Source organism: Prunus persica, chromosome G3 (assembly GCF_000346465.2).
Source record: "Prunus persica cultivar Lovell chromosome G3, Prunus_persica_NCBIv2, whole genome shotgun sequence".
NCBI classification, from domain to species: Eukaryota; Viridiplantae; Streptophyta; class Magnoliopsida; order Rosales; family Rosaceae; genus Prunus; species Prunus persica.
In genome coordinates, this window is record NC_034011.1 from 21,679,579 (window position 1) to 21,700,833 (window position 21,255).

The window sequence follows — 21,255 nt, forward strand, 5'->3', positions numbered from 1 at the left end:
ATTTTCCTCAACCGCAGTTAACTTTTTACCGGGAACCGGAACCTTTTTATTTTATTTTATTTATTTTTGGAAAAAGGAAAATAAGTGAGTTTTGGTCGTTATTTGTTAACGTGTCCAGTCCTTGGGGACGGATAGATTTGGGGCTGAGAAACAATGTGAGAATGTTAAGACGTATGTATAAAGAAGTGAGAATCACTTTGTATTCATAATTTTACAAGTGATGGCGTTGCTTCACGTTCAACTCATTAATGGGTTTTTTCAGGGCCCAAAGCAGAGCCCACTGTCTCAGAGAAGAGCAAGAGCTGGCAGATACCTCTGCTTGCAAACACAGGCCAATCCCTCAAGAACCCAGGTACCCTTTTCTTTAATTTCCCACATTTCATTTCTTTGTTGTTCATATATTCTTCATCTTCTTCTTGTTTTTGAAGGGTTGAATTGCATCATTGTATATGTCAACTGAGTTAATGAGTGTTTTAAGTTAATAATTTTTTGCAGAGGATAATGGAGAGTTTATCAGTGAGTGGGGAAGTTGGTGGTGCTGGCGGGGCATACTCATATAGTGCCTTGAAGAGGTTGGACCAACTTTGGTCTAGTATTTGTTCTGCTCAAACAGGTGCTGTGCACACTATTTCATTGATTATCTGTAATGGGATTGTGATTAATGTATGAAAAGTTCGGTTATTTTGACATGTCTCTTTGTAGTTGTGGAGGAACCAAAGCAAGTGGTTTCAAGTGTTCCTGGTTTTTTTAGCAATTCTGATCTGGCTGACAAAGCAGTAGATACATTTGATGTGTTAATTTGTGGTGGAACTCTGGGAATCTTCATAGCTACAGCCTTGTGCGCAAAAGGTCTTCGAGTAGGCATTGTTGAGAGAAATGTGCTCAAGGGGGTAAGAAACTGTTCTGTGAGGTTTCTTTTAGAGTAAGAATTGTTTAATTATAGAATTTTTCTAGTAAGTGTGCCTATGATAATTTGATCATCAATGATCAGAGGGAACAAGAATGGAATATCTCACGGAAAGAGCTCTTGGAACTTGTAGAAATCGGAGTTCTGGTAGAAGATGACATTGAACTAGTCACTGCAGCTAAATTCAATCCTGTAAGTTCTTTGACTACAGTACATTTGTAATAGTTTTAAAGATCAGATAAGTTCATTTTAATAGTTAGGTGAACTTATCTTTTTCACTTAAGGGGGCCTCTTCCCTACCTATTATAAAAAGTGCTTATTTTGTAATTAGTATGCTAGAAGTTATTTAACCCAACTACTTTTCATAAATTCATAATAAACCACATATTCACAGCTCAATTTGCTTGTAATACCAAACATAGTATTTTGCTGCAAAGGAATTTTCATGCTCAGAAGTTTCTTCTTTAGTTGCATAGTCATGCAAAATACTAGCAAGCTACCTACTTCAACCATTTCTTTTGACATGTCATGAACTGCACAGAACAGATGCGGCTTTGAGGGCAAGGGTGATATCTGGGTTGAAGACATTCTTAATCTTGGTGTTTCGTGAGTTATCTTTTCTTCTTATTGGTTGCACTTATTTTGTTATCAGAAAACAAATCTTGTGGTTTTTCTTTTCCTCTCCCCAACTAGATAGCCTGATAGGATCATGATTCATGAGTAATGACAGGAAACAAATGATGGTTTGCAACTGTAATTGTTTGGCTATTGTAATTTCATTGCAACTCTAATTGTTTACCCTGAATCACACTTTTGTATAACCACAGACCAGCAAAGCTTATAGAGGTTGTGAAGAATCGTTTCATTACTCTGGGTGGAGTCATATTTGAAGGCAACAGTGTGTCCAGCATTTCCATTTATGAAGATGCGGCTGTGAGTTTCTAACAATTTCTAAGCAGTTCATTCTTGTGCCTTTTTATGAGTTGTACAACTAAGGGTTGCTCTTATATTATGTTTGTATGCTTGAAAAAGATGTCTTTTAAAATAAGTCCAATTATGGTTCTTAAAAGACTATCTGACTTATGCTAGTTAGCATGTTAGAAAATATAAGAATTGTCACAAAATTTTGTACTATTGTTTGAGAGGTGAATGTATTTTGACAATAGTATATCCACAGAAAACAATTTTATATCATTTGACTAACATGAATTCCTCTTACTTTTCATTAGGTCTTACAACTCAATGAGGGAAACATTTTGACATCTCGCCTCATCATTGATGCAATGGGGAATTTCTCTCCCATTGTAAAACAGGTGGGTTTTTTATTTTCTGCATAATTGGTTGCTGTACGAGTACACATTTTGGCATCCAGTATTGTGTGTGTTGCTTGCATTTTTTAAATGAGCAACTAATACTTAGAATTTGAAGATGTTAAGAGTAACCTCACAAATCCAATCTTGTGTCTATTGATCATTGTTGAACTTAGGTAGCAAATTAATGCATAACCCCATCTGGCCTGAACTTTACGCTCAGTGTTGGTTCAATTGACAGATAAGATCCGGAAGGAAACCAGATGGTGTTTGCCTTGTTGTTGGATCCTGTGCTCGTGGATTTAAGGATAACTCTACAAGTGATGTTATATATACTAGTTCATTGGTAAAGAAGGTTGGGGCCTCAAAAGCTCAATTGTTTTGGGAGGTAACTTGGATTTTGTAGTTTGCTGGTAACGTCAAAATGAGAAATTTTTATTTTTTTTCCTTTTTTAATTTTACAGAATAAACCTTTTTCTGAACATTTCGCAGGCATTTCCAGCTGGTTCAGGTCCTGCAGATCGTACAACTTATATGTTCACTTATCTTGCTCCTCAACCCCAATCGCCGAAATTGGAAGAATTGTTAGAAGAGTATTGGAAACTGATGCCAGAATATCAGGTTAGTAAAAGTTCCAGTTGATAAATGTTCGGATGTTACTTTGATTTTGCCTTATAGCTCAACTCTTAACCATTCGCAAATGCCCAATATGCAGGGGGTCTCTCTTGATGACTTGGAGATACAGAGGGTTCTATATGGCATTTTCCCTACATATTGTGACAGGTAATGATGCAAGTATTGCTTGAACTGCAATGAGAGTCTATTTATGTTGCTAGAAGTATGTTAAGGTTATCAAATGTGAGCCATTGAGGAGAGGGTATGCTAATTGAAATTTGACTTGATAAGAAGCTGGTAAATCTGTAATTTAACTTGCAACACAATCCAAAATCTGATCACAGAAAACTCTCATCACTATTCCATGAATGCAAAATATTCTCATACCTTTTGCAAGTTAAATACAGTGGATAGTTTTTTCCTTTCTATCTGACACCTTTCAATTCTTAACTGGGGATGGTGAACTTGACAGCCCGCTGCCGGCAGCTTTTAATCGTGTTTTACAGGTGTTATAAATTATACACTTACAAAGCCACCTCTAAATTATGGTAGAATACCAAAAAGATGAAGTGTGATAAAATCATTCTCTGCAGTTTGGTGATGCTAGTGGAATACAATCACCTGTTTCATTTGGTGGTTTCGGAAGCTTGACTAGGCACCTCAAGAGACTGTCAACTGGTATGTACTTAATGACTCCAAAGCACAGATGGAACTCTTATCTTAACATTGAGGAAGAAAAATCAGATGAACTCTCTTTAGTTTGTGTCCAAACATTGATAACCTGTGCAAATGTTAGTACGAGGATGAAACTTAGCAGGATCTATCTTTTTGCATGGGTGAAAAGGAATATATGAAGCAATGAGCAACAACCTTCTTGATTCGTACAGCTTGTCCCTGCTGAATCCTTACATGGTTGGTGACTTTATGATCCCTGGCCAAAGGGTAACCCTGGCTTTTTGTCTCTTTTTTTCTTCATGAATATCTGAATTTGAATTGAGATTTGAAATCTATGTAGCGCAGCCCAACTTAAGTGCTTCATGGTTGTTTCAAAGAGCAATGTCAGCAAAGCAACAGTCTAATGTGTCACCAGATTTTATTAATGAGCTTCTTTATGCGAATTTCCAAAGTATGCAGGTAGGACTATTGATTTTTCTTTCTGTTTTTGTTGATTTTGCTTCCCATGCATTACCTCCTTTACATGTTTCCTAATAAATTAATATGTTTTCTTCAGAGGCTCGGCGATCCAGTGCTAAGACCATTTCTTCAGGTAATTTTCTTGTTTTATTATTTGTTCTTTTGATTTGATATGAGTTGATCAATTGGCTGAACTTTATGTCTGTAATGGCAGGCTTGGTTTCAAATTTTTAACTATAGAAGCATGTATTGTGACAGGATGTTGTGCAGTTTGGACCTCTTGCCAAGACATTAGGCCTTGTCATGTTAACTAAACCTCAAATTATTCCATCAATTTTCAAGCAGGTAATCACTGAGTTAATTATTCCTGTTCTGAGAAAAAAAATAAAAGAGTTAAGAATCCTGTTTTTCATTTTTCTGTAATTTATCCATTGAGTCTAATTTTCAGACCAACAAAGTGTTAAATTTTTTGTTGTGTTTCAGGTTGGAATTCCTGTGCTTCTTGACTGGTCTGTACATTTTTTCATGCTGGGATACTATACGTTTCTCTCATCTTTTGCTGACCCTGTAGTAAGGTAAATAATTTTCGATGATCATGGTCAATATGTTAACATAATGTAATATATATCTCACTGTCACTGTTTTGCATATTTCTCAAGGCCTTTCTTAAGCACACTTCCATCCAAGGAGAAGTATGAGTGGAAGCGACGTCTTGAGGCTTGGAAATATGGCGCTGGCTTAGATTATAAGTCATGAGGTAATGGAAACAGGGAGCAGCTGCGTTTGGATACGTACCTGGCTTCCCTCATAAAAGTTCAATTTGGGACGTCTCACCGGCCAGAGAGGACCTATGGGTGTTGAACGGAGAAGATAATAGAAAAAGGAATGTTAAAAAAATAGAAAGGGAAAAAGAAACATCAGGGGACTGAGACAATGTAGTTGGAACCATGCTTATATTCACATCAAATGACAGTTTCTTTGAATAAACATTCATCGTCTTGTGTATTGGAGAGTGGTTTTTATTACAATCCAAGAAAAAAAAAGGGCTTCTCAAAACAAGTATATACAGGCAACTAGTATCACTTAACATCATGCCCTCAAGGAAAGGCATCTTTTATTCATACAGCACTGTTCCTATCATTTTTCCTTTCTCCGCCAGTCCAGCCACCCTCCAAACATTGCGGCCACGGCCATTCACAATGCCACTGAGAACTATTTACAAAGATTATAACCCAAAAAATAAGTAATGATAATGTCAATTGGATGTCTTTGCACCCAACATTTTAGAAAGCGCCTTAATAATAGGCTTCTCTTGTATATTTTCTTCCCTTTCCAAGCGCCATTTCCTCGACGTTTTTTCGGCCTGGATTTAGCAGCAGTAAGTTAGTTCATGTGCAAATGAAAATTCACGCAGGAAAGAGAAGGCAATCCCATTCAATATTTAAGACATACCCACGCTCTCAAGGGAGCCAGTTGCTCCTGAATCATCTCTAACTTTGGCTCGACAAGGTCTCTCCCTTTTGTTCGGATATCTTCACTCTGTTAATACAAATTGCAAGTTAATGTTAAATTGTCACCACATAGTAAGACTGTCTTTGTAACTTTCATCAACATATCACAGAAAAAGGATACTACACAGTAATTGGAAAATTAGGGGGAACAAGACTTAACATATCTGTACTCACATTTTGTAACTGTAATTTTGAGACAGCCATTCCAAATAGCAAGGTCGCACCGCCAAATACTACTGCTGTTGCAACAGCGAATGCCTTTCCAACTACAGAGAAGCAGAAGACACTGCACATTAGGACTCTGTTCACAGAAAACAAGCAGATCTCCTGATTTTTACAGAATTAGGAAAATATGAGTTTAGAATTGTCTTTCAGGGTACCGAGTGAAGAACTGAAACGCAGGAATACAAACACAACGTCAAAAATTGATAACAATAGGCTCACGTCAAAACTTGATAACAACAATAGGCTCCCCAGATATTATCCAAAGAAGAACAAATTGAGGGCATATAAATGACAGTTGTAGATGCATAAAAGGTTGTTAATTAGTAAGACCAATAACATGTGAAATGAGGTTGAGTAGTATAATGATATATCAGAAATAAGATATTTTCTTCAGCAAGAGACCTTTCCTTTCTTCAGATATTTTCTCCGACTGATCATTATTCATTACGCCTTAATTCAATCAACCCTCTTTTATTAGTGATCATGTTAACATAGACATCTAGTTCAGGCATTATGATATGAATAAAAGAGAATATTGGACCTACTTTGTGTAAGCCCTTCAGTTGCAGCCTTCAACTTTTCCAGATTAATGGGGGTGGTGTGCCTGTCTCGGCGCAGTTCATTAGCCGTTGAGGCTGACACCGAGCTTTCTGATTCGGGCAGTTGCCACCTGCATTCAACAATGTGATACATTATAAAAGATAGAGCAATGCACCAAAGCAAATTCATCTTAATTTCAACTCCCTATATATATATACTGATTAGCTCCTTCATATGTAGTCCTCCCAGACAGTACTTGCTATTCAATTTCTACATGAATATTCATCATAAAGCTTCAAAATTTTGCAAATTCACAAAATATTGAACAATTTTGAGCATTACCCAGAAAGCCAATTCCACCAAAAGAGTCCTAGAATCATCAATTTCTCAGTCCACATCTTCTAGCAACCAACCAAACTCAAAATTGAACAATTAAGAAGACAAAAGGAGAAGATAACGAAAAAGAACTGACCTTTTGGGCCCAAAAGTGACCTGCGGCAGTGAAAGATAAGCCCTTAGAGGGTTGAGAGCCTCAGCAGAGACAAAATAACCACCCTTGGGGTCAGATTGAAGAACCCATTTGGAGCCTGTGTCCAGGGACGACGTCATTTCAGAGGGTTGGTGGAAAATCTTGGAGGGCAAAGAGTGCCTCAGCACCTCGGGAAGCACGTCGGCTTGGGCTTCCTGCTCAGTAGCCGAGGAAGCTTCAGAAGGCGGCGATAGGAGCTTCTTCTGGGTTGGGGTTTTCTGGGATGCAAGACGGCCCACCGCCTGTTTGGATTCCTGGAAGAAATATGCTGCCTCTTTCCCGGCTAGTCTTCCCGCGAGAAAGCTCATTTCTTCTTTTTCCCTGTATAAGATAAAGCTAATTGAAAAAGTGTTAGCTTGTTGCTATATGGCTGAACAGTGACTAGATTTCTCAGCTTAGTATCTATCTATGTCAGCTGAGTACAATTCTGTACATATAGCTTGGTTTGTGCCTTGTCAATCAAGTATGAAGTCATTTTTTTTAAATTTATATTTTGTTTGCATGAGGATCGAAGTTAAGTCTACAAGTCATGAATCTCCATTGTTATTAGACATTTTAATCCAAAAGAACAAAGTTGAATTTGAGTTTGAGAATAAATGTTTTGGCAGTGTGAGATACGTTTGACCAAAAAGGAAAGTTATGAACTTTGGTAGCATATATATTTGCATTTCAGTAGCTCCTTTATAAAGTTTTTGAGGGATAGAAATTCTATAGCATGTAGAACAAAAAATATATAACATTCCCTACCATCGAGATTCTCTGAAGAAAAAAATCATGTATAGTATTATATGGTATTGGAGTGAAATTAATTTAAGGACATAAATGAAGTGGGAAAAGAAGATATTGAACCAATCATCTTGATTTAAATATGAGCAAAAACGCTAAAGTATGAAAGAGAACAAAATTTAAGGAGAGTGATAAAACTTGTTGTCATCACCGTACATAATGTATAGTTTTGTGGCCTTGGTCAAGTGTAGCGGCTACTTTTGAAATAAACTAGAATTTCTATCCTCCCATTGACCAGATTAGAGCATTCTTTCTCCTTGCACAGCAAGCAGATAAGCAAATGTGTCCTCTAATTTCTTACTTGGAGATGAAGTTTCTTTCGTGTTATTATTATTATAAATTAAGAGTAGAATAACTCCACATCCATCGTCATTATTTCAACAAAACAAAATGATTATTATCTACTACGAATCTTATCGAAAAACCAAGTTGTCAAACAATAATGTAGTGATTAATGTCACATTATGTCATTTACTTATATTTTGTAAGTTACTACTAACTTGTAATGTCTCAACGAACAATGTTAGCATCAGTCGTGCATGTGCTCGTGACGCATAAAGCTTGAATCAAATTTTTATTTGACGTCGTCGACCCAATATGATCTTCACATGACCGCCACATAAACCATACAACTTTTTCATACTCAATTGTTGAGTTATTTACCATATAACTTTGATTTCCAGATGACAAATACACTTTGTTTAACGCACAAAAAGGAAAAACACACATTCATCTTAGACTTCGGAGTTGGTGTGTGGGGTAAGCATTTGCTGCATTTTTTTCCATTGACTTGATATTCATCATGTTAGGCTAATTTTTTCAACTACGTAATAATTTGTTCAACTAATAAATAAGTGCAAATTTTACACGCGCACATATAGTAACAGTACATCAAAAGGCTGGTGGGATGCCTTATGCGTAGCCAGTTGGATCACTTACACTCTATGGACCACACCCACCTCCACAACCCCACATCTCATTTCTTCTGCAATTAATCTGCAGTAAGATTAAGATTTCTACTTCCATTTCATGGTTAATTATATCTTTACGACATAATTAAAGGAATATTTGAAAGTACTTTTAAAAGGGCTAAACGCCATTCTTGACAATCAAAAGCGCTTTTTAGAGAAGCAATACTTCCAAAGCACTTACAGTCTTCCAATAAAAGCGTTTCTAAAAAAAATTACTTATAAACAGAAGTGCTTCGTACAAAAACATTCACAAACGAGCCCTAAATTACAATCTAATTCTCTCTCTCTCTCTCAGATTTCGAAGGATGTAAATTGATTGTAATTTACAAACCCTGCTGCATTTGGTGAACCTGAGTTATGGGGTTGTGGACCCTAATCAGTCAACATATATTCCATATCTGCACAAGGGCCATCCTCTTCTTAATTGTATGGTGGTTGTATGGAGTAATGGGTATTTACACTGCATTCAAATTTGGGTTCTAAAAACTCAACAGCCCAGCAGGTACTCAATTAGAGCAAGCAAGGCCATGCCAGATTTTATATTATATGTGTACCTCAATTATTGGTCGCTTTAATGTTACAGAGAGTGATGAGCAACTGGGCCTCATTCACCAAACTCAACCAAACCAGTGCTCTGGACATGCTCAATTTCCAACGGTGATCATGAGTATATACACACACACATATATATATATATGCTGTGACATTTTGCTAATGCTTCATATGAAGCCTTATTTTTGTTCTGGTGCAATTACCAAGAAAAACCCAGAAGTTAAATGAGATGGGCAATTGGATTCTTGGTTGTGAGGTGTGTGAAAGAGACTGCAGTCTGCAGTTTCAAAGATGGAAGAACTGTAAAGCCAAATGCTTCACATGCATCAGATTCATGAAACCAATTGCTTCCTCTGCATCCATTCAAGTTCCCAAAATGCAAATATAAGATTGTTTATAGAGCTAAGGCCAGAGAAGGAAACAAAGATTATCTGATTATATATGTATAGAGCCAGAACAGGCAAAAGAAAAAATTGTAATTAATCCTTTGTAGCGGTCTGTATGAACCTAATTCATAAGAAAATTACAAAAGCCTAGAAAGAAAAATAATAGTCAAACAAACACGACTATATGAATCTAGATTCTAAACTCTTACATGGGTTTTCTTCAAAGCTCTTGAAAATCACCTTCTGTACAACATCTCTCTACAAATGGAGCTTCAAAATTCAAGCTCTATATATATATATATATATATGGTCATCATATATGTAGTGTATTATATATATATATATAGAAGTTCTCCAACTATATTTATGTTAAACGAATTGACTAGCAGATAGAGAAAAAAGATATCTTGAACCATATATATGTAATATAAATTAATTAAACAAGATAGCTAGCTAGATAGATATGTATTATCTGACATTGAAACTCTTCAGAAGATTGAGAGATCATCGCTTGTTGTGCAAAGGGTTTGATCCTGTGGGCACCCTTCGCTTCTCAGAGTTAAAGACTCTGGCCTGGCGGGTAGAAGGGGCACTAACAGATGGCCTGAAAACTTGCTGGCTTCTTGCAGATGCAGGGCTCGGGAAGCTTGTTCGAATGGCACGATTGTTCGTCGGAGCAAAGAAGAGGAGCAGAGTGAAAAGGAGGCAAAGTTGAAAGCGATTCATTTTGTGAGTTTGAAGAAGAAGAAGAAGAATGTGTGAGAGTGATGCAGAGATGAAAAGGCAAGGTGAAAAGCCTAGGTGGTCATTATATATATGGACATGTGGTTGGTCCATTTTTCATGTAGCTGTTGTTTTGTATGATGTTTTTGTGCAAACAATTTGAAGTTTTTGTTAGAATACATGTAAGTGAAGCACACGCAGAACCTCCACCGTCCATCTGGTGATGATCAGGAACAATTATGGGATCCCTGTGTGCTACAAATGACGGTTGGGGGGCGGTGGTGGGGTTATAATTCAATTGGATGGCGACATATATTGAAGCCTACACAAACTTGTATGTGAAAATCCTGGGGGGTTTGCTGCCACTTTCAATTGTTGGATGGACCAAAATGTCTTCGCTGATTTCATATTGAAATTTAAAACTAAAAATTCAAATTTAATACTTGAAAAATGTACAAAAATTAACTAAAACACTATTGCATGACGTTATTAATTCATATGTGATATATTGAAGAATAAGTTTATATATTATAACTCGAGCCCGTGTGATCATCATACTGAAGAATGTGACAAATTCAACAAAAAAGTCAGAGGTCCAATGCCGACTCTTTTGATTAATCTATGTTATGGCAGAATATGAGGTGCATACATGAAACCACGCGTCTATTATTACTTACTTAAATGTATCGCATCATTTACTAATGATCAACATAATTAACTACGTTTTATTGCTGATGAGATGAAATGTCTCTCGGGGACGGTTCTGAAAGTTGACATTTTAGTGCTGCTTCAATGGAGAGACAACACGTGAGCTTGACAATTTCCAATAAACAGTTCCCCCATGGAAGCTTTCTGGAAGAATGATTTTTGGTCTCAAGAAGGTTCAAGCCAAGCCAAGGCAATTAACCTTCTTTCTTGTGTGTTTTTTTTTGTTTGTTTTTGTGTATTAGGTTATGTTTAAGCCAATTTTATATAAGTTTCAACCATAAGTGGGTCTTTTTTTCTTCTTCTTTTTTTCTTTTTTCAAGTTCGTAGAATATTCATGTCCCAAATCATGTAACTTTGAATGCTACATAACATTTCTGTAATATAAAAACGAAAAAAGTAGAAATTACTTTTGTTTTAAAAATCTTTCCTATATTAAGAGAGACAATAACATACTAAACTTACACACAATACACGAATGTTAATACTCGAACCAAAAACCAAGAGGAATTACTCATACACCAGTGGGTGGCAAAAAAAAAAGTCATAGTTAATCAACAACAAAAATATAAACTTTTTAGGTGCACGGGCAGCAAAAGTTTTCTACTTTCCTAATCAAATTTCCTTAACCATAAGTTTGATATTTTGGTCCTCCTTAGCTAGCTAGACCTAGACCCAAAAATTATAATCCCATTCCCATTCCTTTTGCAGGCAGGATTTCTCATAAGGAACTAAAAATACATGCTTTCAATGGCCCTTGAAGCAGATCCAAGACCTATAGGAATGAGTCAACCATAATTATAACAAGGAAAAAAAAAAAGAACATTTGACCTTGAGAAATCTGCATGATTATTTTTAGTTGATGAAATCTTTGAATAATAAATCAAAGATGGATGGATCGATCAACACCAAACAATAAAGAGGCAAATCTAAGAATTCATCATCATAACTACAGAAACATGATGGAAGTTTAATAAGAGAATACGAACGCAGGGAGGAGGTCAAGGCATGACTTTTTCCAGCTTGTACGGCATTCAGATTTGAGGTGAATTTATATATATTTTTTTTCAAACCTAACCCTATTATATATTTATATAAATAATATGGGTATGGGTGGTAGCACAGATTTTCCGGGGGTCCGCCCACATAGATTTTCACTTTCAAAGTTGTGTTCATTAGCAAAATATATTTAGATTATTGACAGCAGCACCGACTTTATTTTATTTTATTTTTTATTTTTCTGAGACAACACCATACATATACTGTATACATTAATGTGATGATGATCGCATGCATTGATGATGCATAGACTTTACTTCTCACAATCTTGGCCGTTTAAATTTTGCATGGTGCAGCCACCTGCTCTCTGATAAATCATTCAATACTCCTTTTGTTTTTGTTCGAAATCATTCAATACTCTCTCCTCTATCTCTCTCCTTGATGAATTCGACATCATTTTGTTTTTCTATTTTTTATTTTTATGTTTATAAATCACTCACTTCTAAACAATGTAAGCTTAGAAGTGAGCTACCAGATCGGCTATGTAACCTCTCTCTCCCAAAAAAACACTATATAATCATTTTTACTTTGAAGGGAGAGAAAGTTACCGTTCTTCCTCTTCTCTCCCCTTCTCCCTTCCTGCTTTTCCTCATTTCTCTAATTTTCAGAGATAAAAAGTTTCCTCTATTTGTTTTTATTTTTTTGTAATAATTTTCCTTCACTCATCACATGCGGATACATTTCGGCGTCGAATCTCTACTTACGTTTCTGTGTCGGATTTTTACCACTGTTCTTTTTGCGGTTTATGTTTGGAATAAGTTGCAAAGTTTTATTTGTTTTATTATGATTTGGTTTTTTTAAACTTTATTTATTTTTTGTTGTTCCGAGTTTGAACTCTTAGTTGAGATGCATATGCTAGAGTTTCTTTGATCTTGTGTGATCATTAATGGAGGAGCTCTATATTGTCTTAATTTTGATGTTAGATCATTCCGTTATTATAATCGCAATTTGTAGCTGGTTTATATTGACCATTTGTGGACTTTTAAAGCTAAATTATAAATACAATTCTAGAATTTCTTAACCCAAAAAAAAATAATAATAATTCACTCCCTTCAGTTTATTGTCACCTATCATTTTCAGTGTATGCTTAGAGGCGAATTTATTAATTACCATCAAATGGACCGCTGAATTTTATTATTATGTAATTAAGGCAAAACCCAATATATAACCCCCTCGAGGTTTTGCCGTCAAAGAATTTGCTGAGCTGCATATAATGTTTTTTTTTTATATTATAAATTTATACAAAAGTAATAGAATTTGCACAAGATATAAGGGTCACACACCCACAAGAAAATAGATATTATCATCGACATTCATGTGAGTCAAATCTAACTAAATAAACACAAATTCCTAAACTAAAGGTTAGTCGGCAGGTGTATATAATGTTTATTTTAAATAATTTTGATGCTTGCCTAGATGAAATATTTTCACCTTTTTTTTCAATTGTTTCCGAAAAGATGTCAAAAAAATCTGAATGCTTATAATTCCGGAGTTCTCAATCAAACTATTCATGAAAACAATATAGTAACGCACAAAAACATAAGCAATGCATCTGAAAGTTGGATGAAATTATAATTTGAAGCAGAATAATATAACATGTTATAATTAATGGTGTTGTCATGAAAACAATTAACAATCAATCATAATTTATTTTTTTCTTTCATAAACCTTCTAAACATAGTAACAAAACTTCATCAAACAATTGAAATCTATTTCCATCATCACATATCTCAGTCAGGCTGTCACCAACCACCCAGAAACCCGACCACCGGTTTCACATCACATCCACCATCTCAAGAACTTTGCCCCAGTTCATATTGAAAACTAGCAATGAAGTTGATGGAATTGAATAATTAGTGGAAACTTTGATATGAAATCAAGGACGAAGAAAAAAGTGATGATTTTGGCCTAATGAGCATCAAAACTTCGACGGCCCCTCCATTTATGCAACCCACTAAACTAACAACTATATCATTGCAATTTCCCACCAACTTGATTGGAACAAATTAAGGTGATGGGTTCTTCTAATCCTAATTGCTAATCACGATGGGCCAAAAATACACACACAACAAACTCAAGTAAGGAATGCATGTTGTCCAATTGTCCATGATTCTCTTCCTTAAATTTGAAATGTCACTGCACATGACCCACTAGTGTAGTGGTATGGAGTAATTGTTTTCTCAATCAAAGTTTCGGGTTCGAGTTATAGCATTCGTGTTGTGTGTGTGAATTTAGAATATCATCGCCCCTCTTAATAGAAAATGTCTTTAAAATAAAAAATAAAAAATAAAAAATAAATGTCACAACAAAAAATAACGTGGGACTCACAAATGTTTGTGGCCTTCAAACTCAACGATGTAATTAGGAGCATAAGCATAAAACAAAAGGAATTTCTTGACCAAAAAGAGGAAGAAGAAAAGGAAATGTAGTGTTTATATGTTATTTTAAGTGAGGTTGGGTTTTTAAGGGGGTGGTGGGGGTGTGGCATCAAATCTAGCACTGAGAAATATGGAAAAAGTCGAGATGTTGTTGTGTAATAAGGTTGGGTATGGCATCAAATCCAAGAGACTATAAAGGCATCTTTTACTAATTTTGTCTCAAAGTCAAATTCACTCGAGTGACTTTGTCCCTCCCTTATTAATTTTGTCTCAAAGTCAGAATCACTTCCAATATGAATGCCATAGAGACCACAACAATGGGTCAACCCACTTCCACCACCTTTTCTCTTTTCTTAAGTTTTTTAAAAAATTTCGGGTTGCTAATACATGGATAATCTATTATGATATTATATTAGAGTGTGAGCTTTCATTATTCGATATGAGAAATTCTCAACACGTTATATTCGGTAGTTTTCCCTTTTGCGTTAGTTATACATATTCTGTTTTAGTACTGGTCCAACCCATCTCATCATAACGCATCATACATATTTCTGTTTGGGCCTAGTTTTTACATACCCAGAGCTAAAATCAAATTGGATATCCGGGCCACTTGGAAGAAAAATCCACCAAATTTTCAAACTCACTCTTGGGTTGGAGCCCATGTTGCTTTTCAGATCCGAGTCCGTAAGTAGTCTGGGTTTGGACCGTAAAAAGTGGAAATTTACTAATTTACTATAACAACCATAACAAATGAGCAGCCTGTACGGCCCATTTGGCTTGATTGAGATACTCGTTTCGTCAACAGTGTGGCTCCACGGGTCAACGGCCACACCAGTCTTGGAAGGGCTATTTGTGTTTGGCTCACTCACTCACCCCATGCCACTTTGAGCCGAGCTGAGCCACGCCAAATTTGTCTATTCTGTGAAAGTAGTACAAAAACACACACATTAATATCCATCAATCCACCAATCTCCCAGCTGTCACACATCCATCTCACAAACGAATTGTCCATCTCACATCAAGCAAAATGAAATTTCAATCACAAAATTTATTGGAAAATATTCTTAAGAAACAAATCAAAAAGTTGTAAGGTCATCTCTAACTCATGACGTCAAAACCTAAATTTCACTTTTAGTCGAGAAAAACTCCTCCAATCTGAGGCCATCTCAAACCCAGCAGGCCAAATCTAAAAAATCCTAAATTTTAGCCCAATTTTTTTTCCAACTAAAAAAAATTAAGGGGCTAAAATTTGAGAATACATGGATTGGAAAATTTATTTTTTGGTGGAGTCCACATGCAAGGAGGGTCCGCAGCTGCTATGTGCAAATGCTGTTGTGCACTGGTGTCACATCGTTTTTTTAAATTCCAACAGTAACATAAATCAACGATCCAAATTAAAACCAAGTTATTTTAATGGTAAAAAAAAAAAATTTCAACAGTTGACTTTTAAATCTAATGGTCAAAATAATATTTTAAATTAATCTAAATCATATACAACCCCAAAACTCACTCTAAACGTTATAAATACCCACATATTTATCAAATAAAATTATATTCATGGAATTTCAATTTTTTAAGGTTAAATTGTTCAAAAAATTAAATTATAAACATGTTTAAAAATATTAAATGAAGAAAAGTTATCCGTGATTTTTTTTTTTTTACTTAAATTATTTTTAAATAATTTAATAAAGTTACGGACTTAAAATTTGAGTATGATGGGTTGAAGGAAAAAACAATTTGAATTCAAGCAAAATCCAAATAATTACTTTAAAATTTGGATTTACAAGTAAATGAGTTTGAGAAAGCCGAAGTAGAGACTAACTGAGAGAGAAATGCGGCCGAGTTAATGCGTATGACCTAAGTGGAGCCCATTGCCTACAATTTTTTAGTAAATTTAGGTTTTAGCCATAAAAAAACTTTCACTTTTGGAAAAAGCCAAAGCTTTTTCAAAAAAGACAGAAAAACCTCTCGACTTTCTAATCAAAGACATGCAAATGTAAAGGATTCCTTGAGAAATCCAAAATTAAATAAAGGCAATTTTGTCCATTTTGACTTCTTTTAAAAAATTTCTCTCTCCTTTGGGTTTTTCCAAAGTCTCCCCAATTTTTTTGTTCGGAAAAAATGAATTTGTAGGCGCTGGCCTCTACTCAAGTCAGGCGCATCACGTGGGCTGCATTTCCCTCTCAGCCTAGCGCCTACAATTGTTGGCCACTCCAGTGGAAATTCGTGTGACGCGTGGCAGCTCCCTATAAAGGGAATTTTCTAGTCAAAGGGAATTTTTCAGTCATCCGCTCATCAAGCCAATCCTGCATGTGAACCATCCACTGAATCTGTTGCCTATTCCATCCCTCATGTAATTTTATTGACATCAATGTACAATGATAAAACCATCGTGCAATTCATCAATTCCTCTCTCTTCGCTTACTTTTCTAAATTATCATCTGTTGACCATGTTTTGTTTATGTTGTAATTTTTTATTTTACTCTCTCTTTAACGAAAGCTGCAATCACGCAAGCATCAAAAGAATTTCCTGCTGAATTAAATGTTTTAACTCGCGTAAATCATTCTAATCTGGTAATAACCTTATCTTTCCAAAAAATGACAATATACATGAATCTTGAGAAATAATTATGAAGTAATTGATGTTTCCTTTTCATTAGCAATTTTAATCCGCGTATTTGCTTAGCGTATTTTTGAAAGAATTGTTGGAATTAACTTGAGGAAATTTTATGTGTGTCTATTTTTGATATATTTTAAAAAGAATCGCCTTTAATCTTTTTATTTACCATCTCCCAATATAAGTTGAATTCCACATCACATCATAATAACTTAAGTTTTTGGGACTAGTGGTTGAGACTGGGTAAACCAACAAATTCTTATCAGGTTGCAAGTACTAGAAAGATGGTTGAACTAAGCAAAAGGATCTTATAAGATAAGTGTTTTAGAATATAAATGCTGCAATGCAATGTGTTTTGTTACTTAAACCTAGCTCTAATTTTGCATTTATAGAAATACTATTATGAATAAATTTAATTTTCTCTGAGAAGAATTTTTACGAGTTAGTTATCCATTTTGTAGCCGTTGCATAACGGATCTCTAAGACGTGTGATTTATCTCTAATCTTCTACACAATCAATGTAGGTGCGCTTGATTGGTTATTGCGTTGAGGGCTCTCTTTTCCTAGTCTATGAATACATTGAGAATGGAAACTTAAGCCAACATCTGCGTGGTTCAGGTTAGGCTGTGCATGATGGGTATTGAAGTGCTTCTGTATGCAGGAGAATGGTAATAATACCGTTTTTTTTTTTTTTCCAGGGAGAGACCCGCTACCCTGGTCTAATAGATTGCAGATTGCCCTGGATTCAGCAAGAGGTCTTGAATACATTCATGAGCATACCGTTCCTGTTTATATCCACCGGGATACAAAATCAGCCAATATATTGATAGACAAGAATTTCCATGCCAAGGTTACGTTAGTGTCTCTATTTCCATTACGAACTTTTCAAAGCTTGTTCACATTGTTGCAATGAGATTTCCTCTTTTATTTCAGGTTGCAGATTTTGGATTAGCTAAACTGATTGAAGTTGGAAGTACATCACTCCCCACACGTCTTGTGGGAAAATTTGGATACATGCCGCCAGAGTAAGATATTTTTTCTATTTTTCTGTCACATTATTTGCTACATCTCTAGCAAAATTTTAGCAAGAACAGATTGTCTTTGTTGCACTTTGGGGGAACCAAATCTGCTGGAAGGAGCCATTCTGATTCTTTTTCCTGCCATCATCCCCTGACCTGTAATCCGATGGCTGAAGGGGCCTAAATATTGTGCACTTTTTTAGTAGACATATCTAAATTCACATAAATATCCAGAGTGATCCTCTGGGACTGAGTGCTACTTTGTCGATTGTCATTAGAGGTCTTTAGTTTGGCCCTGCCAGCTTTTGTCAGAGATAGGTCTTTAGGTGCTGCGATATTTATTTATATCTGGGAATCCTGCTGGAATAGTAGGAAGGGTTCGGTTCTTCCTGCCCAATTCGTTTCCCTTACAAGCGGGTATTTTGATGTGTTTCCTATTCGATGTTATGCGGTAAGCTCATGCAGTAAACTCCTCTTAAGAGGAGCGAAAAGGAAAACTTAAGTTCTGCTATAGTCTGAGTAAATATGGGTTTAACTCCTAACATGCTTGCGTACAGATATGCTCGATGTGGCGGAGCTTCTACGAAAGTAGATGTTTATGCTTTCGGAGTTGTCATTTATGAATCGATCTCTGCCAAGGAAGCTGTTGTAAGGGCAGATAGTTCTGGCTCTGAACCAAGAGGCCTTGTTTGTTTGGTTAGTTTCCTTGCCATCTCTTTAGCTCTTATCAAGTTTATGTTGGGTTTCTATCTGGCAATGCACGAAAGCACATTAGCATACTTTTACTGTAATTTTTCTTTTTACAGTTCGATGAGGTCCTTAATCAACCTGATCCTAAAGACCTCTGGAAATTGGTTGACCCTGGTCTTGGAGACAACTATCCACTTGACTCAGTGCGCAAGGTGAAATAATTTCTTAGAAGAACAAAACATTATAATTTGTCTCTAGATGTTAGTGTAAAAATAGTTACGGTGATTTTGTGGTGCAGATGGCTCAACTTGCCAAAGCATGTACGCATGAGAACAAAGAATTGCGTCCAAGTATGCAATCTATTGTGGTCGCCTTGATGACGCTCTCATCCTCAACTGAGGATTGGGATGTTGGATCCTTATATGAAAATCAAGCGCTCTCACCCTCAACTGAGGATTGGGATGTTGGATCCTTATATGAAAATCAAGCGCTCTCACCCTCAACTGCGGATTGGGATGTTGGATCCTTCTGTGAAAGAGAAAGTCAATCGTCAAGCGTCAATCTGATGTCGGGAAGTCAGAATCTACAAGTGCATTGTTGTGTTTAGCATTAGGAAGTTTCTTTTATTGTGAACATACCCAATATGAGATATTGATGTAGGATAGATTTAGGTAGATTAGCAGAAGCAAAAACAAGGAAAAAACAGAAAATAGATGGATAAAGATGCCTTGGCTTCACACCAAAATTCCAATCACTGGAAAAGAAACTTTAACTCAATAACTCAACTCTCATATCTGTCAGACCCAAAAAAAAAAAAATCTGCATAATGAATTACATGTGAGGGGGTATTTATAACAAACTAAATAGTGTGTGTGAGAAATCTCCTTCCTCCTTCCTTGTAGTGTAGTAGAGTATTATTTGTATTTTTTCTTTAAAGTTACCTTAAAAACAGCAAGGTCCGTAATTGTACGGCTATGTTAGTGAGAATTCTTTAATAAACAAGAAGGACGAGAATGTCGTAGGAAGCTCTTAGTGAGAATTCTAGACACTATATAAAACCGGAATAGCATCGGATCGTGTGTAAGTTTCGATTTCGGTTCTAATTCAAGGGGAAAATCTGACCGAATTGAATCGAGCCCACCCCAACAGGTAAGCAATGCATGTTGTCCACTTGTCATGTTCTTAATTCTCTTCCTTAAAATATGAAATGTCAAGAGCATTTATAATTGCCTCTCAGACAAAATAACGTGGGATCGGTGGCAGATATAAGAATTTCCTTTCGGGGGTCAACGTGTAAAAGTTTTCAAAAAAAATTTATACAAAATAGACCCACAAAAATGAAATGATAATATTATAATTTATAATTAATAAAAAAAACCACATTACAAACTACAATTGTCCACAATAGTTTTCATATTCTGAAAACGTAGCATTATAGTTTTATTATCAATACAAACAAACAAATCTTTCTCAATATAAAAAAGTAAGCTATGACTCAACTATTGATCTCTCATTCGATTGCGAAGTAGACATTTCACAATATTCATAGCAGAAAATGCTCTCTCCACCGAAGCAGTTGCAACCAGTAAAGTTAAGGCTAATGTCACAAAGCAAATAGACATATAATTAAATGTTCTATGCAACATTTTCTCCACCATTTTTCTTGCAAGGCTACTAATCTTTTGCAATTGAGAAAAATTGCTTCTTGTACTCATATGATGAATATAAATATCAAGTTGATCTTCAAGTGTCAAGAAGTCTGGGGAAGAAAATTCAGCAAAACAAAGTAGCTTTTGTGGAAATATGTGATCCTTAGGCTGACATATGGATCACACATTTTAGCAAAGAAGTTGCAAATTGTACATTATTTCAGCAGAGATCACACATTTGAAACGACTTTCAAAGATTAAGTACTTTTATGTAATTAACCCCTTCTTATACATGTTTGTGGCCTTCAAACTCAACAATATGTAATTAGGGTTTGGTTGCATAAGCACAGAACAAAAGGAATTTCTTGACCAAAAATAGGAAGAACAAAAGGAAATGTAGTGTTTATATGTTATTTTAAGTGAGGTTTTGATGGGGGTGTTGTGGCATCAAATTTAGCACTGAGAAAATATGGAAAAAGTCGAGATGTTGTTGTGTAATAAGGTTGGGTATGGCATCAAATCCAAGAGACTATAAAGGCATCTTTTACTAATTTTGTCTCAAAGTCAAATTCACTTGTGTGACTTTGTCCCTCCCTTATAATAATAATACTAATACTTTCTTCCAATATGAATGCCACAGAGACCACCACAAAGGGAACCCACTTCCACCACCTTTTCTGATTTCTTAAGTTTTTTTTTAAAAAAAAAAAAAAAAAAATTACAGCTCAGGTTGAGGGCCTGTTAATTAGTATTCAACCAGTTTACAAATCCTCTGCTGTAGGTTTTTAGGACTCTAGCTGGATCCAGGAGATTTATCGTTTCATAAAAATGGTGAGAAAGGGTAAAACATTTAGTTCCCATATATAAAATAAGGTCAATCTTATTTTCATATAATGGCAGACACTACTAGCCACTGCATTACCAACATCTATTTCATAGTTTCTCAATG

At 35.6% G+C, this 21,255-nt stretch overlaps 3 protein-coding genes across 12 annotated transcripts; 2 read left to right on the forward strand and 1 right to left on the reverse strand.

Moving 5' to 3' along the window:
* Nucleotides 91-4,953, forward strand: LOC18781842. 7 transcript variants are annotated; one of them, XM_020560890.1, is made up of 19 exons: nt 91-171; nt 263-352; nt 496-613; nt 703-890; nt 992-1,099; nt 1,449-1,513; nt 1,735-1,840; nt 2,137-2,220; nt 2,459-2,605; nt 2,710-2,838; nt 2,933-3,000; nt 3,305-3,338; nt 3,426-3,510; nt 3,677-3,744; nt 3,853-3,966; nt 4,064-4,099; nt 4,225-4,311; nt 4,450-4,541; nt 4,626-4,953. In XM_020560890.1, exons 3-19 carry the CDS (start codon nt 502-504, stop codon nt 4,720-4,722), a joined length of 1,620 nt encoding a protein of 539 aa, XP_020416479.1. In that variant the 5' UTR covers nt 91-171; nt 263-352; nt 496-501; the 3' UTR covers nt 4,723-4,953. The 7 variants fall into 7 exon arrangements, 3 of the variants coding, with proteins under 3 accessions (XP_020416479.1, XP_020416480.1, XP_007217172.1); XR_002270944.1 differs by having other exon boundaries at nt 122-352; nt 4,181-4,311; XM_007217110.2 differs by having other exon boundaries at nt 124-352.
* On the reverse strand, nt 4,903-7,233 carry LOC18783810. The gene is made up of 5 exons (XM_007215778.2): nt 6,715-7,233; nt 6,248-6,372; nt 5,652-5,743; nt 5,419-5,505; nt 4,903-5,329 (listed from the first exon to the last, which is right to left on the reverse strand). The coding sequence occupies exons 1-5, from the start codon at nt 7,077-7,079 to the stop codon at nt 5,222-5,224; spliced, it is 777 nt and encodes a 258-aa protein (XP_007215840.1). The 5' UTR covers nt 7,080-7,233; the 3' UTR covers nt 4,903-5,221.
* Nucleotides 16,892-19,475, forward strand: LOC18783297 (lysM domain receptor-like kinase 3). 4 transcript variants are annotated; one of them, XM_020559828.1, is made up of 7 exons: nt 16,892-16,905; nt 17,473-17,566; nt 17,647-17,798; nt 17,882-18,663; nt 18,774-18,869; nt 18,956-19,140; nt 19,208-19,475. In XM_020559828.1, the coding sequence occupies exons 4-7, from the start codon at nt 18,493-18,495 to the stop codon at nt 19,221-19,223; spliced, it is 468 nt and encodes a 155-aa protein (XP_020415417.1). In that variant the 5' UTR covers nt 16,892-16,905; nt 17,473-17,566; nt 17,647-17,798; nt 17,882-18,492; the 3' UTR covers nt 19,224-19,475. The 4 variants fall into 4 exon arrangements, with proteins under 4 accessions (XP_020415417.1, XP_020415418.1, XP_020415416.1 ...); XM_020559829.1 differs by having other exon boundaries at nt 18,956-19,086; XM_020559827.1 differs by having other exon boundaries at nt 18,956-19,057; nt 19,112-19,475.